We start from the raw sequence: 21,783 nt of genomic DNA on the forward strand, positions 1-21,783 counted from the left end.
TTGAATTTTTAGTTTTGTTATTTCATCCCCAAATTTTTTTGACAGGAGAGAGATTGCTATAACACAGCAGTACTAATCAAGGTCTGTCATTTGCTCCTGACTCGACTTTATGTGCTGTCTAGTATATTACCTAACACGTGACTTGCATTCCTATCAACTTGCTATACAAAATCATCTCGAACAACTATTTTAATTGCTGTGTTATTGCTTGATACTTCAAATGACATTTTGTTATTAATGTCATATGCTATCCTGGATCTTGCTTTTGAACGAGGTTGTCACAGAGAATCTTACGGTGTTCCTTTTCAGATTACCAGATGTATTTTGTGATCTGGCTTACCAGTACCTGGAATATTTTTTTTTTTTTTACAATTTTAACTTAGATTTTTTTTAATTGAAATATATTATTTTAAGACAATATTATAGAGAATATTATTTTAAGAAATATTAAGGGAATTAAGAACTGTTGAATTTGTGAATAAATGTATACAGGTACAGTGCAGATGCCTGTCATTTTAGACAAAAACATCAATATCTTGTATTCATCTTGGTGAATTTGTAGACACATGTATAACTATCTACAGTACAATGATTATGTAGGAAGTCCACTGGAAATGTACTTAATGTCTTAAATAATTGTCTTGATATTTAAAACAAATGGATTTGAGGTCCACAATGATTTGCTTGCACATGGAATCAGGTGTACGGTTGTATGTCAAACGCATGTCACATATACAGATAAGTTTTCATATGTTTAGCAATGATACAAACTTTGTACCTAGTATTACAATACAGTAATATTGTCCTTCTCTATACTGTACCACTTACTGTAATTACTTAATGTTATTCAGAATCCACATAATATGTTTTGAATAAATGACATACTTAAATGAGAAACAGGTGCAAGTACAAATATTCAGCTGAAGTAAATCACAATATTGTAACCTACAATATCTAGGTAGTTTTATATTGCTTCTCTAGACGTTTTATTATAAAAGGTTTTCATTATTTAAATATGTTTAGATTATTAACTTGTTAGAATAGAATTTAGTGTGTGTATGATTTGTGTGGAAGATTATATCTAAGGAGTCTCAGATGTTAGTATTTTGTATGTTTAAAATGTGACTCAAACGAAGAAAAATAAAATGTTTAAAAGTTTAAGTGCTATTAAGTATTAGAACCACTTAGAATAATAAGTAAGATGTAGAGACATGCGTATGCTTGTGTGTGTTAGCTCAATTACCTAGTGGTAGTTCTCCATGTTGCACATTCTCTTGTAGCCTCTCGTCAGGTTCTTAACTCATACTGTCACTTCTTACAACCTCTCACCATGTCATTCTTGGCCTACCCTTGGCTCTCCTCTGCACATATAGATTCGTGCATCTCTTGATCCAGTGGCTCTCATCCATTCTCCACATACCTAAACCATCTCATCATATCTCAATACTGTACTAAACTTTGCCATTACATACTTTCAATACCCAGCTGCCTTCTTAACTCTGAATAGGGTTTTCTGTCCTTCAGTTTCACATTGCATATCCACCTCAACATTCTCATTTCAGCTTGCAGAAAAAAAAAGTTAACCAAATTTCGACTGCCGATGTAAGGTATATCCGTATATTTGGAAAAAGAAATAATGAGGTATTACTGGTATATGATCACAAGTCTTTGAGTATTATACAGTACAATACAGTAGTAGGTGAGAGGATTAAAAAATCCATAGATGCAAAAGTAATAAGAGGAATGATGACCAGAGCAAACCACTATTGTACTTGGTGCTTGCAGAATTTAAAATCAGAATGAGATGGGCTTATATACCAAAACAAAGAGGAACAGCGAGATGAAAGAAGAGTGGAAGGTGTGGTAATTACACAAGAATACACTTAAAAAGTCAAAGAAGTTGGATGAGGCTATAAAAAGAGGAATGTAGTACACTAGAGACATTCACAGTGTAGATGGGAGGAGGTGCAGTGAGAGCATAAACAAGGCAGTAAAATGAGTGAAAAAGAAAATAAAAATACGAGGTGGGGAGGTGGAGGTGCTTATTGGAGGGCAGATATAAAAGAAGCAAAAACAAGGAAGAGAGCTGCATTTAGAAAACCTTGTAGAAAAAAATGTACCAATAGAGCAGTAAGAGAGGAGAAAAGTAGAAGAGAGAGGAAAATAAAAAGATGAATTTAGTGCAAGATTCTAGGCAAAGGGAGGCTAAAGAATTGGGAAGAAATGGTAGTTGGAAGAGTCATCCTGGAAATCCCGTTTTGCAAGAGTCAAGGTCAAGGATACTCGTGTACAATGCTCTTCAAGCCTGTGTGAAGTACTTGGGCTGAGTACTACATTATTTCAAAAGTACAAGTACTTTAAGAATTTGCAAAAAGAAAAGTAAAAACACGATGTAGGAAATTTGGTCATGTATAGTAATTCCAAGTAAGTAGTGTACTTGATCAAGTAAAAGTACACAAGTACTTTTGTGGAAGAAATTTATAAGAAGGTTCTCGGTAATTTATTTATCGCTTTATTGCTAAATACAAAAGCAAAAACATTAATGCACATCGCAAGGTTCATGTGTAGGGGGTTATACCTTACACACTATACTGTAGGTCATAGTTACTCCAGTAATAAAAATCAGTGGTCTTTATAAGTAAAGAATTAATAATAAACTATCTTCTAAATAAATGTCGAAGAGACCATCGCAATTATGATACACATAATTTTTATTTGTAAGTGATCATTATTGTTTACTGTATAACATATTTGATTCAAAGTTCTCATCAGTACTGTACATACAGCTTGAAACCTTCTCTTACCCTCCTGTAACTCTGTGGTTGTAGCAAATCTGTGTACATATGATGCAATCTTTGCTGTTTTTCGTTTGTTTTTTCAAAAGTCCTGTTTAGCTGGTCATATTTTTAAGTCATCTTGAACAACTAGTTGCAAGGTACTGTATGTTGCAAAGCAAGGAATGAGTTGAATAGGGAGGGCTGAATAACCCTCAAGAGTCAACAATTGGTGTCGAAGTCCTCAGTTTCATCATTATCACTATCACTAGGATCAGAAGAGCCAGATTTTTCCTACCAACACAACACATCAGAGTTGGGCTTTATAGACTATTGGTACAGTATACAGATACTCCTCGACTTACGACATACTCGAATTATGACAACCCGGACATGCGACCACCGGGGTCTTATAAAATACTTTTCAAATTACGCATTTTCCAATACTGACTTTAGTGATCGCGCTGTGTACTGACAAAATTTTCGTTTGTAATTCTCTTTAAAATGGCTGGCAAGCGTAAAAGTGAGAGTTCTCGTGGTGCCAAGAAGAAAAAGACACCCATTTTAGAATTTCTATGTATTATTTTCGCCTTTTCGACTTAGACCTGGTCATCAGGACGGAACCCCGTCATAAGTCGAGGAGAGACTGTATATTATCATGTGTCACCTGATTATTTAAAATGTAGTGAATAAAATGAAAATTGTATACAAAACTGAAATGTCAAGTACAGTACAAATACAAGTACGTGAATCTAAAAACTGGTCCTTAAGTACCAAGTACAAGTAGGCAGTTGGCCCCATATCCGAGTCCCAACATTAGTTCCAACTTCCAAGGGACTCTTGTATATGACACTAGCTGGAAGAGAGGGAGGAGGCTCAAGCAGGTTAAGTTAAAACTTCAAGTTCCACTGCAGTACCCTTAATGGAAAGGGAGAGAGCTGGCTACAGCACTATAGCTTCTGGTGAGGTAGTGTAGACTGAGCTTGTCCTCCCCATCATTCAAACAGTTCATCTGCTTTGATTATTGTTAGACGATCTGCTCCTAAAAGTTGACCCTCATCATGAAAGGACAGCTGGAACATACCCAGTACCTCAAAATCTTGCAAGGCTGATAAAACCACCGAATGCAGAAAAGAACTCCAGACAACAGACTAACAGGAAAATCATTAAAGTACCGGTACTTCTATCTCTGAAGGTTATATTGAACAAGTCAATTGAGGGAGCAGTAGAAATAATCCAAACTGGAACAAGAGCAATCCAGCTTTCTTTCATACTGGAAGGCAGCCAGAGTCAAAATCTTAACCAAACCAATTTAGGGAAAGCTTTTTTGAACTTGCTATATGTTCACAAAGAACTTGGCTTCTAATGAGAAAGTCTGTATTAGCTGTATGCTATTATAACTTTTGTGCGATTTCAGTACTACGCATGTCACAAGAAAACTTAGCCGATAAGAGAGTCAGGTATAAAATATTGCACTGTATACGAATTGTTGATAAGATAACAGAACCTTTCAGCATACGGTAAATATTAATGTGTTTTTGGGTAAGGTGACTGTACAATATATGCTGGGCAGAGAGAAAAACATTTGGATCTATGAAGCATTGTACAAGTAAAGAAAAAGCCATCCTGTTGTTTATGGTATTAGATGTATATGAAGAACCATCAGAGAGGCTGACAATATCTTAGACAAGTTGAAAACCATGAAGAATACACTGTTGAATTTAAAACATTGTTCACTTGAGGTTATGTGGAATACATCATTCAGAAGTACTGTACTGTACCTTAATTTTGACAGCACTTGAGCTTTAAAACAAGTCTCTCAAGGCTTCTGCAACAAGATCAGGGTGTAAAAAGACTATTTTTATTTTATTAAAATAGGTGTACTATTTTCCTATAACTAAAGTGAAATTTTGTTCACAGATGTGCTCTTGTGTATGGCTTTGTTCAACGTCCTCTCTCCGGAAGCAAAAAGCTGCAGCAGGTTGTTTGGATTAATATTGCAAGACATGCATTTGTTCAGACCTGCCTCAACCTCCTGTGGTTTTATGGACTAGCTTATGTGGGACCCTTACGTACAATACTGCTGAGTGAACATGCTGATATTGTTGTTCTGGCTGTCTGGAGTGCTGTTCTTAAAGGTAATTAATGGAAAGTAACATAGTAGATACTTGTTGTCTATTTGAAACTGTTTGTATGATGATGTAATGCTGTATACTTTAGGCTTAAATTGGTTTTTAGCTGTTGATGGGCAAATGTAATTACTGACCTTGTTTGGTGCTTAAAGACCTCAGTTGTTAAAGTGCATTAATAACATTATACCTGCAACGTCAAACAAAAGGTGAAAAAAAAAATAAGGGACTTTATCTTCTGCCTATTAAGGTATTTGTTTGATCCGGGACAAGAAGAAATGAGAATAAGAGATAAATAAATAACAAAGGAAGAGTATCTTGCCTCACTTTGCTGGCAAACTTTTCTCACCTGGAGGTTGCCAATTAAATGTGTTACTGCTACATTCTGTTGTTGAATTTTTTAAAGGATTTAATATAATAAATCCCTGAATGATAACTTTCTAGGTATAGGTGGCCCAGGGAAGCTGCGAGGCTCATTTTGGTTTGTCCTGGGTGTTCTTTCTCTCGTGTTGTTCGACAATGATGCAACCAAAGCAGCAGAACACCCGGAGGGACAACAGCACCATGGCGTCAGCCATCTCCTCTACTACCTGTTAGCTTGGACTGGGCTTTCAGATCATGAGGTATAGTAATCAACCCACACTGTACACTATTATATTTTTCATAAAATATTTCTTGTGGCAATTTATGAGTTTGATATATATTTGATACAGTACTGTATGCTGGTATACAGGGTAAAGTTATTTGATTAAAAGTGTTTCCATTTATATTTTGTCACAATTCCACTTGATATGTTTCATTGAAAAAAATAAATATCCTCCTTGAAATGGCCATGATTTAGTTGCATTTGAGGTAGAAACCCAAATTTTAGGCAAACACATTACCACTACTGTATATTTAAACATTGTTTATAGTGGACAGATGGTAGTGTGGTAATGAAAGAAACACGACTAAGAGATGGAGCTTTATTCCTTGTGACGAAACATCAGGAATAAAGGTCCATCTCTTAGTTGTGTTTCCTTCACTACCACACAACCACTCTACATTTAATGTTATGTGTTGAAGTGCATGATAGTCATCAAGCTGTTGAGAAATGTACTGACTTGGTTCTCTGCAGGGTGGTATTGTTGTGCTTCTACTGACTCTGTGTCTACAAGCTTACGTCAATAATGGGGGACGGCGTTTAGCTGTGGACGTTGGTGGATCCAAGCGTTTACATGCTCTGACTGCCATTGTCTCTGCTATTTTCCTCTGTCCAATTACCTTTATGATTTGGCTGACTCAGGTTTGTAGTAATGTACAGTATATGAGATAAAACTAAAATATAGTAGAATAAAAATTTTAGTTTAGCAGATGATGTTGTATTTTTAATTCTTACTGTACAGTACTTATTATTACAAACTCCACCATACTGTATGTACTTTCATGATCAGTATTTCTGAAAAAACTTCGTTTTAAACACTTAGGTTTTCTTTTCTTTTTTCCCTCCTGTCTTTCTGGCTTTCAGCTGCTCAATTTTGACAAAAGCATTGGTCAACTTAGAGATTGCTCGCACCACTGTAAAGGTGCTTAACAAATATCTCTCTTTTGTCTGTCTCTATTCCATAACTACTTTTCAGTATCTTCTCTTTCTTGATTCTTAATTGAAGTGGTGGAGGGTTCTGTTTAGGCCTTTCTCTACAGTTCAGTAGGTTTTCCCACAAACTGATTTTTAAATTTAATTAAATGTGTATGGTCTTGGCTGGAGTTTTCAATCCTCAAGTGATTTGGAAAGAATGTGGAAATGGACCAGAATGTGTTTCAATTCTTGCACATAAAAGCTAAATGTATCTTGGTGTTCCATGCTACCGGGTATTTGGCAAATGGAAAATGAAGCCCAGCCTCAAGTGTAATGGATAGAAGGCTTTATTAAAAGGTTCCTTTTGTTGCTTCAGCACAAAACAATTTGGGCACCACTTCCTGTCATTGTAACACCAGTTGTCTATGTGAATAAGCAGGGTTTCTAGATTTTCTCCTTAATAGGCAGTATTCAGTCATTCTCTTCTGTATACAGTATGAAATTTATTGTTGATGTCATCTGATGTTACCATTTGATATTACAGGACACACCAAGCCCCAGGACTCTACAGTTTCTGCCACAGGCATTTGTTGTTGCCCTATTCGTCTTTGTTTTACACTATTACATTGACACTGCCTGTGTTCAAAGGTATGTAATTCTTATTTATATTATACAGTATATTTGTTGGGTTGTAAGTTGTTTTGTCCCCTTCTGCCCAGTGGAAAGGGACAAAGAAGTGAATGCTGTGTTCAACACAATAGCTTGAACAAATTGCATTAGATTTTAAAAAAATTTTGCATCTCAACATAAGATATCAGATAAGTTTATTAACCATTGAATACTTATACAGTACTGCATTTATTAGCCTTCCTCCCACCCCATACACTTATAATCCCTCCCACAATGCTTTTCTGTTCACTGAATCTTATGCTTTTCCAAATCTACTTTAAATAATTAAAACCATCTAAGTAATAAAAAACACTTTTTTTAAACCAACAAAAATTTATTAAATCCAATAAAAAAGGCATAGATTAAAAAAATAAATAAATAAAAAATATAAATAAATAAATAAACCATTAGTTTAGTTAGGCTAATCCAGGAATAATGTAATGGTGATGGTTGTGTTGCATGCCCAGTACTTGCCAACAGTGCATAACAGAGACGTGACCGATCGCTCAAGTGGCTAACGAGCCGATCAATTGGTGAAGAGGATAAAAGAAAAAGAAAAGTAACAGAGACGTGACCGATCGCCCAAGCGGCTAACGAGCCGATCAGTGGTGAAGAGGATAAAAGTAAAAAAGTAAAGTGAGATATTACACTTGAAGAATGGATACTGAAATTTAACTTTATGGCTGAGGCTGGCATCAGACTACTTGGATAACCTTTCCCATCTTGCTCTCCATACAGTAGTGTGGAAGCCAACTAGAACTTGAAGTGCCTTAAGCCTGACAACCCCACTATAGTGGGGCTGAGTAAAGGCAAGTTGTGTGTCTGCTGACCTGGTTCTATGAAGGTTTGCTTCATACTTTAAATGGTGACATTTTCTGGAAGGATCATTAGAACTTGGTTGTGATAGGGAAGTATAATTAATTCATCAGTTAATCCTAGTTTATGATCTTTAAGAGTTAAACCCAGGTGTTTAACCCAAGACTCATGGATTAATTTTATTAGATGTTTGGTTTGAGGCTCAACCATTAAGTGTTTTTTTTATAATTAAATAAAACAGCTCTGAAATAAAGTTAACGAGAAGAAACAAAACCGTTAATAGAGAAACTACTTTTTTTTAAACATAATTTTTATGGTACCTTAATAAGATGAATTGGGTATGCTGATTTTTGCAATGTTGGGAAATGGCTTCAAGTATTTATGCAGATAGAAAAGCAATCCCTTGCAACTTGAAAAATATCTCTTAAGTTCTTACGGAGTCTCATTACTATGTACAGTATTGTGTAAAACAAAGGTGAGTGTTAATGACTGATGACTCTTGTTAATAGGCCCTAACCAAACCAAACCAATTTTAACTTCATCATTAATATTGTACAATCAAAGGCAAACGTCGTCTCGCTGTTTTGTCCGAAGATTAAATATAACTTGTGAAACATTATGAGAGCCCCCTACCACAAGGCAGAGCACACCAAAAGTTTTAGCCCTTCAGCATATGTTTTCACCAAATTTCACGATGCGACTTTTGTCTTTCATTGTACCTTAGTCCTAAAGGGTCCCAAACTTAATCACTATATTATCTTAAGGTGTATAAAACCTACAATCTTGTGACTGTTTGCTTTTCTAAATATATACTAATATTTTACAGACTGGATGTGGTGAAGACAGCTAGAGTTGGCACCTTAGCAGTCTTTTTTGCCGGCTTAATCATAAATGCCATCTGGAAGTATTCGGGAGGAAGTGAAGAAAATGATGGCACAGACGTCAAAGAAAAACTTGAACATGCCTTCTCTGGGGGTGTGGCATTTAGTGTTGTTATGTTATCTGCAGGTAGGAAATACTATGTATATGCTGTTGTAGGTGTTGTGTGATGCTGGGTTGTATGTAGTGAAGGAGTGACAGCAAATGAGGGAGAGTGTTATTCTTGATGTTGGTCTTGTAAATGAGAATAGAAATAGAAGGAATACTTAAGGTACACATATGAGAGAGAGACAGAGGAGCCTTCCTTGAACACATAGTATCTCCTTCACATAATTATTCATTTTATGGAAGCCTCATGGAAGCTTCTTTATCCTAAACATTTCGGTTGACAGATACTTTAGAGTGAAACCTCCATTTAATGGACTATATGAAGAGGGAATTCCATTATATCAAGGGTCCATTAGATCTGAAACCTCCATCTAAAAACTATATAAAGATGAGTCCATTATAACGAGGGTTCATTAGATGTGAAACCCTCCTTCTAATGGATTATATGGAGCGAGATAAGTCCGTTATATGTAGGTTTCATTATAGTGTATGACTTTTTTTTTTACCTTTACAGCTCCTGGACATAACCCACTACATTTATACCTATTTTCTTATATATATTTCAACCTCCTCAGCCACTCTTCAGTTAACATCAGGGAAGGAGCGGTGGCGCGGCGGCCCGGGGGGCGTGCCGGCTCTGCCCCTTCATGGTCTACCTGGCGAGGCTCTACACCGTTCACAGTCCCTCATCACATTCTTCACCTCAACTCTCAGACTAATTCTTTCAAATCCCAACAGCCGCACAATATTTTACTTTCTCTGTGTTAATCTCTGTGAGTATTGTAAATTGTTTTTTTTTTGTATTGTGTGTGTTCTGAGGAAGATTGTAAGCATAACACAGTAATGGGTTTTCTGTTCTTTAGAAATTCTTACAATTAAAATTCGTGCACTGTCAATTCTTCTTCTTTTTTTCAGGCTTTACGTTTGTGGAATTTGCCTATGGAATGTGGACAAACAGCTTAGGTCTCATCTCTGATGGTTTCCACATGTTGTTTGATTGTTCAGCACTTGTCATGGGTTTAGTTGCATCAGTTATGGCAAGATGGAAACCAACCAAGACATTTCCCTTTGGGTAGGGAATGCAATGTAGATTAAGTTCTTATTCAGAAGAAGATAACTTGCTTTATAGAAATTTGTACTATATATTTTGTTGTTATGAATTATAGTACAGGTTGTACCTCTCCAGTCCGGCAACCTCGGGACCTGACCGGTGCCGGACTATGGAAATTCACCCTTTTCCTGGATAGATAGTGACTTGTGCTTATGCCTGGAAGCACTAGCACCACTTTCTCTGCATCATGGTCTCTTTGAAGACATATTGAAGGGTTAAATGTCGTATAGTAGCTTCTCAAATTTCGCGAGTTTTTAATTCTTAACGTATTTTATTGGAACACACACAAAAAAAAATAAATAAAAATTTTGACGGCGGAAACTTGAATTTCGACGGGTTTGAATGGCCCGCCAACGTGCAGATGACTTGCATAATCGTGTAAACAGCGTCATTTCTCTTATGTACAAAAGATTCATTATTGTTTATTACCGAATGTCTTTTTTATTGAATTAATGTTTATGTGTGCACAATGAGCAATACAATTCATTAATAATACGTAGAATATTAAAACACACGAGGAAATGACACAGCATTGTATTCGTTGATTACAAAACCAGTGACTGACTGGTGCTACATATAAAACTGAAGAAAATAAGACCTTGGTTGTAGCTGTAGTAAAATTAATATTGTTGTTTTAAGTAATGTTATTTAATGTTCATAAATGGAACAATAGAAGTAGATAATGATAATGGTAAAGAAAAAAGAGAGATCGCATATGTAAGTGCGCACACGTGAAAACATATATCATTACTTTACATAAGAATATGAAAGCAACACTTATTTACTATTCATACATATTTTAATTAATGTTTCTGAATTTGTTTTTATTGAATTAATGTACGTGTGTACAAAATTAACAATACAATTTATTAATAATACGTGGAATATTAGAGGAGACGAGACGGCTACCGGCATTGTTTATGTTAAAGCTTACGAAACCAGTGACTGATTGGTTCTACATATAAAACTGAAGAAAATAAGACCCTGAGTTTAGCTGTAGTAAAATTAATGTAAAAAAATGAATATGGTTGCTTGAAGTACCTGTAATGTTATTTAATGTTAATAAATGGAACAATATAAGTAGCTAACCATTAATGGTAAAAAAAAAAGCGTGACTGCTCGTATGTAAGTGCGCACATGTGAAAATATATTGTCATTACTCTACATAAGAATATGAAAGCAACACTTATTTACTGCTCATATATATTGAAGGGTTAAATGTTGTACTCTGTATAGACAAGCAGAGAGAGAGCAGCCGAACTGCCGGATGTAAACAAACCTTAATTTCCCGCGGCTTTTTTTTTTTTAAGGGGATTAGCCCACCCGGGAATAGGTAACTGACCCACATTAGGGCCTGAGGGGCAAAAATTTAATACTCCTGTGATAATAATAATTCAGATAAGTAAAAAAAAAAAGCTGCCTATCTACCTATTGGACAAACTAAAATCGTTCCGGACCACGGGAGTTTCCGGACCACAGAATGCCGGACTAGAGAGGTACAACCTGTACTACAGTATCTCCTTTCTACTTTTACAACACTCCTCTGCTTTGCTCATCTTACAACACTATCTTTGAATTATCAGATCCTACTTAGTTTCTCCTCAAATTCCTTTATTTCCTATTATTTCCTGTGTGTTTTATTGCTAAAACATATTTTCATATGGAACTAAATCAAATACAGGTTGGGTATCCTTTATCCGAAATGCTTGGGGCCTTAAGGGTCTCGGATTTGGGATATGAATTTGGATAAGGGATACCCAGCCTATACTGTATAAAGCTGTGATACATTACAGTTATTAATATGAAATGTGTTATGGGACATACTTGTCTAGGGGTTATTTTAATGTTCCACAACATGAAATCACAAAAGAAGATAAACGGGGATTGGAATACAGTATTCATAATACACTAGAAACTGCTATAATATATTAATTAGTAAACATATTTACACTATATACACAGGAAGTTGAAAATGAAAGTACATCAACTACAACTGAGAAACAACACCCAGGACAAAAAGACAAGAACTTCTATTCTTACAATTAGAACATGGAATAAGTGTTACCTATCACATTATACATTATACTGTAATTTTAATCCTAATCCATATACACAAAGTAAACTTAGCTGTGAGGTGATCACTCAGTAGCGCAAACACAAAACCCTCAGAGACACTGGATACATGTACACAGCACAGGGCAGAGCCAGTCAGAACAACACATCAAGAAGTCAGGGAGTGAGTAAGTCACTCCTACTGGTAGACCTACCAACTAACCTCACAGAGTTGCCAGGTTGTTTATTACTCACTACAAGGATGTAAACATTGACACAAGTAATACAAAATTTACAATACAACAATATACTATATAACCTACAACATTATATATCACAAACAAACATAATACAAACATAACATAACACTTGTAAGATGAAAAAGAATAAACATAATGAATAACTTGTTCCTTGAACAAGCTGACTACCTAGTTCCCATCACAAATGATACACTTTCAAATGGTGTGGGGAAATTGAGATTTTCAAATAAGGACTGTTTCATGTTACAGGTATGGGAGAATTGAAGTACTTTCTGGATTTGTGAATGGTCTCTTCTTAACTGTGGTAAGCTATTGTATTACTTAAAAAATATATATATATTTTTCCCACTACTTGGTCTAAAATGTTTATGATTTATTTATAAATACACATCTAAAGCAAGAATGGCTTTAAATATGGCTTAGTCTTATACTATAGGCTTTATGATATCTCAGTCCAACAGGATAAATCACTTGCAAAAACTTAATAACTGATTCATTGTATTGGATTTGACTTACTGTACTGTACTGATTTCTTTGTCTTTATATTTGCCATACTGAATATTCATTTGAAAAGGGTCACATAGTGTGTATTGTATATGCAGACTATTAAAAATTAGTCTTTGGTGAATGAATTTTGTCCCACAAACCATTTTTTAAATATTGCTCCCTGCAGATTGGTTTAATGGTACTGTACGAGGCTGTTGGACGACTCTGGGAGCCACCTCAAGTACACACCGAGAGATTACTAGCAGTTGCCATTTGTGGATTAATTGTTAACCTTTTTGGCATTGTGTCCTTTAGGTAACAACTCATGTGATGGTATACACACTAGTATGGATATTTAGTGTAGATAATTCTGACTGAAATTTTTTAAATGTTTTACAGATTTTTAATTATTTTGTATTCCATTTTTTATAATTTACAATGACAGTCTACCTTACTGTACACCCTGAGTATAACATATGCTGTATTTATCACTCAACATCTGCATCTTTTTGTAATATTTTTTCTTTCTGGCTAAAAACATTATGTTTTTATATGTATAAATTTGACATAATGGATTCCTGAATTTTGGATTGTGACTATAAATTTGGTTTACATTTTGATGTTTTAATTGCAGTCACACTCATTCCCATGGACACTCACATGTCAGCAGCCAGAACCATTGTCATAATGGTAGTCATGGTCATCAAGTTGGCACTCACAAGCACAACCATAATGTTAATGCTAACATGCAAGGTAAGTGATGTTTTTTAATCTGTTTTGGTTTTGTTTTCATTGCCATATTTAGCTTTAGAAACAATCTATCCCATTACCGTATCTTAGTGAAGCTCACTTGGCTAATTAAAGCTTGTGTCCTTGTTACTATTTTAACCCAGAAGGTAACAACTCAGTTTCTAGAATTAAGAGTGTCTATTAAAATGGACTAAAAGAATTTGCTTTTAATTTGCAACACAGGTGGCTCTTGCTCTATGTGGCTTAACTTAAGATAACTTTGCTATTTTGCAAAGACTTTATTTCTACCACTTGGACTTTGTGCCAGAAAAAAATATAATTATGTAATTGGCCAAATTGGATTAATGAAGCTCTTGTAAACAAGTGTTGGCAAATGTGCAGTCCATTATGCATATGAGCCACTTGAAGCTTTGTGGGAGCAGTGAGTCGCCACATGAGGCAGCCCACACAGCTTCACATCTTATCTTGTAATGCATGGATGAGTGTAATATCATGTAAGCAGCCTTCTAGTCACTAGTATATCTCCTAACCCCCTTATTTATCTATCAATGAAGTAAAAGAGGACTGCTTTAACATTAGAAACAAAGTTAAAAATATGAAGCTAACAATTTGCAGTCCAGATTTCTTAGTGTACCTTACTTGTGTAACCATGAATAATCTTTCTATTATGTAGAATCCTCCAGCAATTTTTTTAGCATTGTGTTGGTTTGCCGATCGTCGACTATTTGGAAGCAAATATTGTCCAAGTTATGGGAATTAATATGCTTTCCCCATTTTGCATTAAATATTAGATACAGTACAGTCATTTAGTTATACTGTACATTAGTAGATCATTTTAGGGTCAGTTGTAATATTTAAATTTGTATAATTTAAAATATTTTATAAGTTTGAATGTAGTACTGTACAGTATTTGCTTCCTCTAAGAAGACTGGATATAGCATTTACATTTTTTTAAATTTGCAGGTGTATTCCTGCACATATTGGCTGATACTCTTGGTAGTGTGGCAGTAATCATCTCCTCCTTACTTATTGATTGGTATGGCTGGCTGATAGCTGATCCTATTTGCTCACTGGTCTTGTCTGGTCTCATCTTAGCATCAGTTTTACCACTGTTGAAGGACTCTGCATCAGTACTTTTATTAAGGGTACCAACTGGAATTGAGGCAGCTGCCAAAACCTGTATAGATAAGGTTAGTGTGTTTGTAAAACTGAACTCATATCTTTAGTAGTTATGGACAATAAACATTTTAATCTATACAGTTTAATGTTAGTACAGATAGTAATTAACTTTATTAAGAAGTGCATTAAAACCTTTTCTCCAACAGATCCTTGAAATAGAACACGTTGTGAGTTGTAAGGATCCTCGGTTTTGGCAACACTCTGGAGACATACATGTGTCAACAATAGTGGTCCAGTGTTCAAGTGACATTTCAGAACAACGTATTATTCATAACGTAAGTTGGAGAATAGCAGGCAAAATTCTGTCCTCTGGAGGGATTCCCAGAGGAAACATTGATCAAAGTCAAAGGGTTAAAGGATAGTTGGCAAGGAGTACAATATTATATATATTTTTTCACTTAGCTTACTTGCCGTTTGAGTGCTCTACTATCCAGTGTTAGAACAGGAGGATACCGGGGACTGGGAAACCTGTGTTGTTTGATAGGGTCACACTGGATAACACCCTTCTCAAGTGTGTCTCGGGCAAGGCTCAAACCCTTGACATATTGGTGAGTTATGTGCATTACCGCTGTACCACCAACAGGCCAATAAGCTAAAAACTATATCAGTTATGAACCTAATATTTTGCATAAATGTAGCGTAATATTACAGAGATGTGATATGATCCACAATTAATTACCTTAAATGAAGTGCTGAAAGTGTCCACCACCATGTTGCTGGCATAAATTTATTCTTTACAACATGTTACACAGAGTGCAACAACATTTGGATGGCGCATGTGTTATATAACTTTCACGCAGCCTGTTTCTCTGAACTGCGTCACCAGTTTCCATATCATTGATTTCGAAGGGGGCAAGGTAATGTTCTCCTAGGCAAGTGTGTAAATTTAGTATGACTCCTTGATGTAGTGAATATAGCAAGACATGTCCCTAGTTAGGTAGGCTGTGTCAATAGAATATGACTTTATAGTTCCCATCCTTTAAATTTTCAGGTGACTGCAATTCTTCAAGAAGCAGGTTTTACCCAGATGACTGTTGAGGTGGAAGTGTTGGCCAGTGCTGACCCTGTAGTTGAGTGTCCTCCATCACAGTGGGGACTGGGCACAGTAGTCAAGACTCAACAAAACCCTCACCCAAACTGTATTAGAGCAGTCTAGAATCAAAAGGAAAGCTATTTTACAGTAATTTATTTTTGTCAAATGTGCAGTCTTTAATCTGATGTAAACTCACCACAAAAAGTTCTCAAATGCTCTAACGGTCATACAATATGACAAAATGAACAAATCTGAAGATTTCTCTCCGAGGAAGTTTTATTGCAAATTAAATTACATGTGCTTCTTTTCAACCTGTAATTGCTATAAAGATGAGCAACATATATTATTACGAAATATAGAGTAATTTCACAACCAGGCATATCAACCATTCAGAGATGACAGGATCCATAGTGCTCATTCTGAAAACTGTAGTGCCCAGCTGTTAAAGAACATTTTGTGGCGAGTGTACACTAACTGTTTTGTTACTTAAATATTTTTTACTATCCACAGTACTGTACGTATTATGCATTCAGTACCAACCTTTCTTTGATAATTTACTCTTATAATATGTAAGTGTTGTGACAGTAACTTTATGGAGTGTATGAATTTCAGGTTATTTCAGTTATGGAAGTAAGCTGAGAAGGATTGTTTTTAACTAAAAAAATTTGAAAAGTGAAAGGACAAGTCTTGTAGATTTTTCAGGAAGGATATTTATTAATTTATTTTATTTTTTATGGAAGTGAGTTGTTAGATTCCCCATTCCAGCATTCATTACAGTAAGTTAGAATTTATATATCTACATTGAGATTACAATTATGAAAAACTGAACAGTAAGTTGTAATTCAGTTGTGTCCAAAGTGAAAATGAAAATTGCATAAATGATGTAAAGCTGAAAGTCCAATAATATTTACTTTCGTTCCACAGTAAAGATACAGATAATAGATACATCATAATATAGTGAGGCACTTCAAAATGAGTAACTAGTGAACAAAAATTAAATTTAATGACCTTAGTACTGTATATTTCAGGTGCCTCTAAGAGTGCACTGACTCTTACTAAGGCTGAGCCATGGCAATAATGTTATTTTTCACTTTATATCTGTATTTTTCTGAGTAAATAACAGTTGATAAATGATGAACTTCTATTCAATTTAAAGAGCAAAATTTGAGTGAAAGACTCCTCTCATGCCTGCTTGGACCCCCAGCAAAGCAAATGCTGTACTCGTCACTTATTTTTCCCTTTAGTTTATTCTTAGTCCAGCCAATATTGATTTACTTAAAAAAAAGACAGAACCTTAAACTTATAAATTAATTCTGTTTCCTAGTCATCATGTCTGAGAGGTGATTGGTGGATGGATATTATCAAAGTTACATGAGCATAAACAAACTAAATCAGCAGCATATGTATGTGAAGAGAAGTAATTGTGTTGATGGTTGTGAAGGAATGTTATTGATGAAATTTATTTAATGTGTTTTGACAGATCAAACCAATACATGTACGGTATTACCAAATCCTGATTAAAGCATACCAAAGCAAAATTATGTTCACTGTAAAAATATCTAAAATGCATGCGGCAGGAAGCTGTGGTGTTGGTGACTGGCAATAGTTGTTTTTTATCAGTGAGGTAAGGGACCCTGTTAATGCACTTGTACTCATTTTCTTTCCATACAGCATAAAGTAATTGACAAGCATCATTATTCTTAAGCTTTTTCTTGTGAAATTATACACTGTAACAATTTGGTTATTGAATTTTCATGCCACAAACACTAAACTCATTACAACCAAATTCTCATTTATCAATTACTAATTCAGCAGAATCTTACTGTATTTATAGGATAGCAAATTAAAAAAACAAAATGGTAAACATTTTCTTGCCACCATAATTATATGTTTAGCCATCAGTTTGTAATTTATTTTTCAGTGATATTAGAAATAATATGTAACATGATAGCTATTCCACTGTAAGAATCCCATTGTGAAGCATAAAAGGTTGTGAATGTGATATACAGTACTGTATATCAATGTTGTGAGAAGTAGATCCATCACTCTTCCCCTAAAACAAGTGTTCACTATAATTAAGGATTATTTATTTTTTCTAGAATATATTTTCTTTCTCCATTCATTTCTTGTTTGTACTGCTCCTGCCACACTGTTTGACCTTCTTTATCAGCAAGGGCTCTACCCATAGGATAAGTGTTCACCCTGACTCTGACCTCAACCTGTACAAATGAAATTCAGCTACTATGCTACTCTTGCATCACTGGACCTCATGCAACAGGAGACAGATGTGGCCTTTAAGCTTAAGCTAAGTTTGAACTCATTTATATTACTGAATATTTTAAACCAGCTGAATCTCCTGATTTATTTAACTTAGGATGAGGGCCTTTAGCATTAAAGCAAGTGCTCTGAGGTAGCTAGACATTCTTATCTCAACCTCTCAAATAGCAAACCCATTTTGTCAGGAAATATTAATGAATATGCACAAGTTTATCTCCAAACTTAATCTGTAATGTTCATTATTATGAAGGTACCCATCCTGTCCTAGAACTTAAGTTGAGTTCAGAGTTTATTTCTTCAACTGCATTGTCAGAATTAACTCCTTTTGTAGTATGGTACCATAGAGTAGATGTTCATCTTGAACATGAAGGTGAACCTTAATTATTTTAAACAGTATTAGTTAAACAAATATAATAATAAAATACCATATACAATACTGTACTCTGTGGGAGGAGAATCAAATTGTATACCCTTCAGAAATATGGTGAACTGTACTTTCTTTTTTTTCTTTTTGCTGTTCTTTTCTGATCGTTTTTCATACTTCTTTTGATGTTTCATTTTCTCATAACAAATCACGATTGATTTTATTCTGTCACTTGCTTTTCATTTTGAGTTTTCCATTGTTGTGCGAGGTAATTAGACTAAAGAAAAGCAAAACCCCCAAACATTCTTCCCACTATAAAGCATTTCCAAGTTATCTAGTTATTCTTTATACAGTACAGTATTTTATATTTATGAAATCAATGTTACTATATATTGTGTAAGTTATTTTATTAACAAATTTTAAATGAATTTATAATGAAAACACAATTTAAAATACAGAAATAAAAAGTCCAGGTCTTTCAGAACCAATTTCTTCTCCCCAGATTAAACCCATATAGTACAGTATAATACAACTGTGTAGTCTACGTTTTTATCCCCCCTTCCATCCATCCTTGTCAAATCTGGTTCCTTCTCAATGCTCATCTACTGTATTTGATTCATTAGCTTGATTTTTTGATTCAATGAGAAAATGTAAATGGCCTGATCTTGACTGGGATTGTTGGGCATGTTGCTGGCCCAAGTACTTGTAGAGTAAAAGGAAAACCAGGTAGACCAGGCTTCACCAATTAGAAATAAAGTTGTATAAATATACTGTATATAGATTGGTTGCCCCTTGTTTAAGGTGTAGAAGCTGTTGCCAACACAACAACCACACCCTAAGTTAACAATTTGCATGACCCAGTGTCAAGGAATAGTCTGAGAAGACTGGATAACTCGTCAACTGCATTGGCTAACCATTACCCCGGAACACAATCCGCAAATCAATTAACATCCAGGTCCCCAATTACTGCTCGGTAGACAGAGGCAAATGGCGCAAAGAAACTTGTCCATAGTTTCACACTGTCCGGGGATCGAACCTAGGTCCGCTCGCTTGTGAGGCGAGCATGCTGACCATTACACCACAGGTTGCCATATAGATAAGGATCAGGACTGTACTGTACTGGCTGGGACATACGAGGCACGGGCAGTTCCCAATGAGGTTCACGGCGCCATCAGCTCGATGAACAAGCTTTGTGTGAAATATAACAGAGCCTAGTACTGTTTTTAGTGTCCTTGTGGGTTGGTCGGTAGCGTTCCCTAGTCCCACCCAGTAGGTTGAGGGTTCGAATCCTGGCTGGTGAGGTCGTTGATTATATGTTCAAAGTCCGCGTGTTATACGGACTAAAAATGAAGTTTATATATATATATATATATATATATATATATATATATATATATATATATATATATATATATATATATATATATATATATATATATATATATATATATATATATATATATATATATATATGTATGTATGTATGTATGTATGTATGTATGTATGTATGTATGTATGTATGTATATATATATATATATATATATATATATACACACAGTCGATCCTCGTTAATTCGGACCCCTTTAATCCGGATTTCGGATAAATCGGACGAAATCTGAACTGTCCGTAACAAATTTCTGGTTCTGGGATTGTCCCAGTTGCAATTGGGGTTGCAATTTCAAATTCTGTGTCATCACTAAGGATTAACAAAGTCTCTGGTGCACTCTAAGATTAAGAGAGAAAACAGAAGACTCAGGCGTCCTGAAGCTAGAGAAAACGGACTCCTATGACTGGGCACTCAAATAAACATACATACACATAGCTACATGTTTAGTGGACCCCAAATTTTTTGGCAAAAAATTGGGGGTCGACCTCTAAACGGGTAATAGTTTCGTTATGTTGAAAAATATTTACCAGTAACTACCAAATGCATGGTATGGTACCACAGGACTATGTAAAACAAAGTATCTTTTTTTAAATTTATTTATAGATACATAAATCTTTTGTTCATTGCATTTGAAACATCAATCTTTGTTAATTAAATTTGAAACAAAAGAAAAACTACGATACCGTATTTTTAAATACCGGTATTTTCATTAAAATATTACATCACAAGTATATTTTACCTTAACTGTGACTGAATGAATATATTCTCAGAAATAAATATGGAAATGCAATATTTTTCTGAAATTACGACGATCACAGTGGAAAGTGGACAAGACCATGACGAAACAATGACTTGCGCTTTTTCGTTGTTCAAAAGATTTTACCGAATGGTTTTCAGTTAAAAACTGTTGTATGCCAATATTCCTCCTAATGGACCTAAATAAATACTACCATGCTTTCAGTGTAAAGTCGAATAATAAATGGTAAACAATTTGCCTTCGCACTCGGTGTTTCAGGCACGGCGAGCCTCAGTTTATAGGACGAGAGTGATTTACTGAAGGTTTTGTTGTTCCAATACCTCAAAAACTTGGGCTTCCATCTATAAAAACAATGAATATCATAAATTAACTATTTTTGGGAAAAAAATCAGGGCCACCTATAAACGAGGGAGGGTTATAGACGAGTCCATACCAAATTTATGGTTCTGGGATTGTCCGATAGATGGGTCACGCAGCTGCCTCAGCGCCTCGGGAGTCACGCCAGTCATTGTTGGCCTCGCACCATATTTGAGTATCAGTGTTGTGATGCCCTGCACTTTTCGTTGATATTTCAGTGATTAGGCATCTTTCAGCCTTGTATTTTTACATCATGTCTTCAAGGGGAGTAAAACGCTTAAGAGGAAGTATGTGACCCTTTTCTGTGAACCAGAAACTGGAACTTATAGGAAGTTAGAGGCTGGTGCTTCGTGTCTAGAGTTTGTGATTCATATGGTGTTAAAAAGCAAACAGTTTCGACAAAACAAAGGCTAAGGACAAACTCATTGCATTTTTTGAAATATAATGTTGATGCAACTTCTAAATCATCACATGAGAGTGGCAAAAGATACAAATCTTGGAGGAGGCAGTAACTATGGTTTGTGCAGCAACGATCCTGTAGTAATGTCATCCGTGGTAGAAATACAAGCTGCTGCTGTTAAGCCAAGTCATATGGGCATCGAGAATTCTCGGCTAGTGACGGGTGTTTGTGGCGCTAAGAAACGCTATGGAATGTCATCTACCAAAGGTAAATGAAATTAACATATTGTAATGTTTTATATAGCTAGTTATATGATGTTTTCAGAACAGCATTTCCTTGTATATATATATATCTATATCTATATATACATATATATATATTCATATCTATATATATATTCATATATTCATATCTATATCTATCATATCTATACTAT

General features: G+C 35.1%; 1 protein-coding gene across 3 annotated transcripts in view; it reads left to right on the plus strand.

Moving 5' to 3' along the window:
- The window catches only part of LOC121857755 (zinc transporter 5-like), a 32,367-nt gene extending 13,446 nt beyond the window's left edge, over positions 1–18,921 (plus strand). For all 3 annotated transcript variants that reach the window (XM_042353896.1, XM_042353897.1, XM_042353898.1), the window contains exons 4-16: positions 4,695–4,912; positions 5,348–5,526; positions 6,021–6,188; positions 7,006–7,109; positions 8,773–8,954; positions 9,509–9,706; positions 9,849–10,005; positions 12,606–12,660; positions 13,030–13,157; positions 13,477–13,595; positions 14,556–14,782; positions 14,918–15,046; positions 15,763–18,921. In XM_042353896.1, the coding sequence (XP_042209830.1) occupies positions 4,695–4,912; positions 5,348–5,526; positions 6,021–6,188; positions 7,006–7,109; positions 8,773–8,954; positions 9,509–9,706; positions 9,849–10,005; positions 12,606–12,660; positions 13,030–13,157; positions 13,477–13,595; positions 14,556–14,782; positions 14,918–15,046; positions 15,763–15,927 (2,029 nt within the window). In that variant the 3' untranslated portion in view covers positions 15,928–18,921. The remainder of the gene's footprint in view (positions 1–4,694; positions 4,913–5,347; positions 5,527–6,020; positions 6,189–7,005; positions 7,110–8,772; positions 8,955–9,508; positions 9,707–9,848; positions 10,006–12,605; positions 12,661–13,029; positions 13,158–13,476; positions 13,596–14,555; positions 14,783–14,917; positions 15,047–15,762) is intronic.
- The last annotated feature ends 2,862 nt before the right edge of the window (positions 18,922–21,783 follow it).

This window comes from Homarus americanus, unplaced genomic scaffold (genome assembly GCF_018991925.1).
Source record: "Homarus americanus isolate GMGI-L3 unplaced genomic scaffold, GMGI_Hamer_2.0 scaffold16712, whole genome shotgun sequence".
Taxonomy (NCBI): Eukaryota; Metazoa; Arthropoda; class Malacostraca; order Decapoda; family Nephropidae; genus Homarus; species Homarus americanus.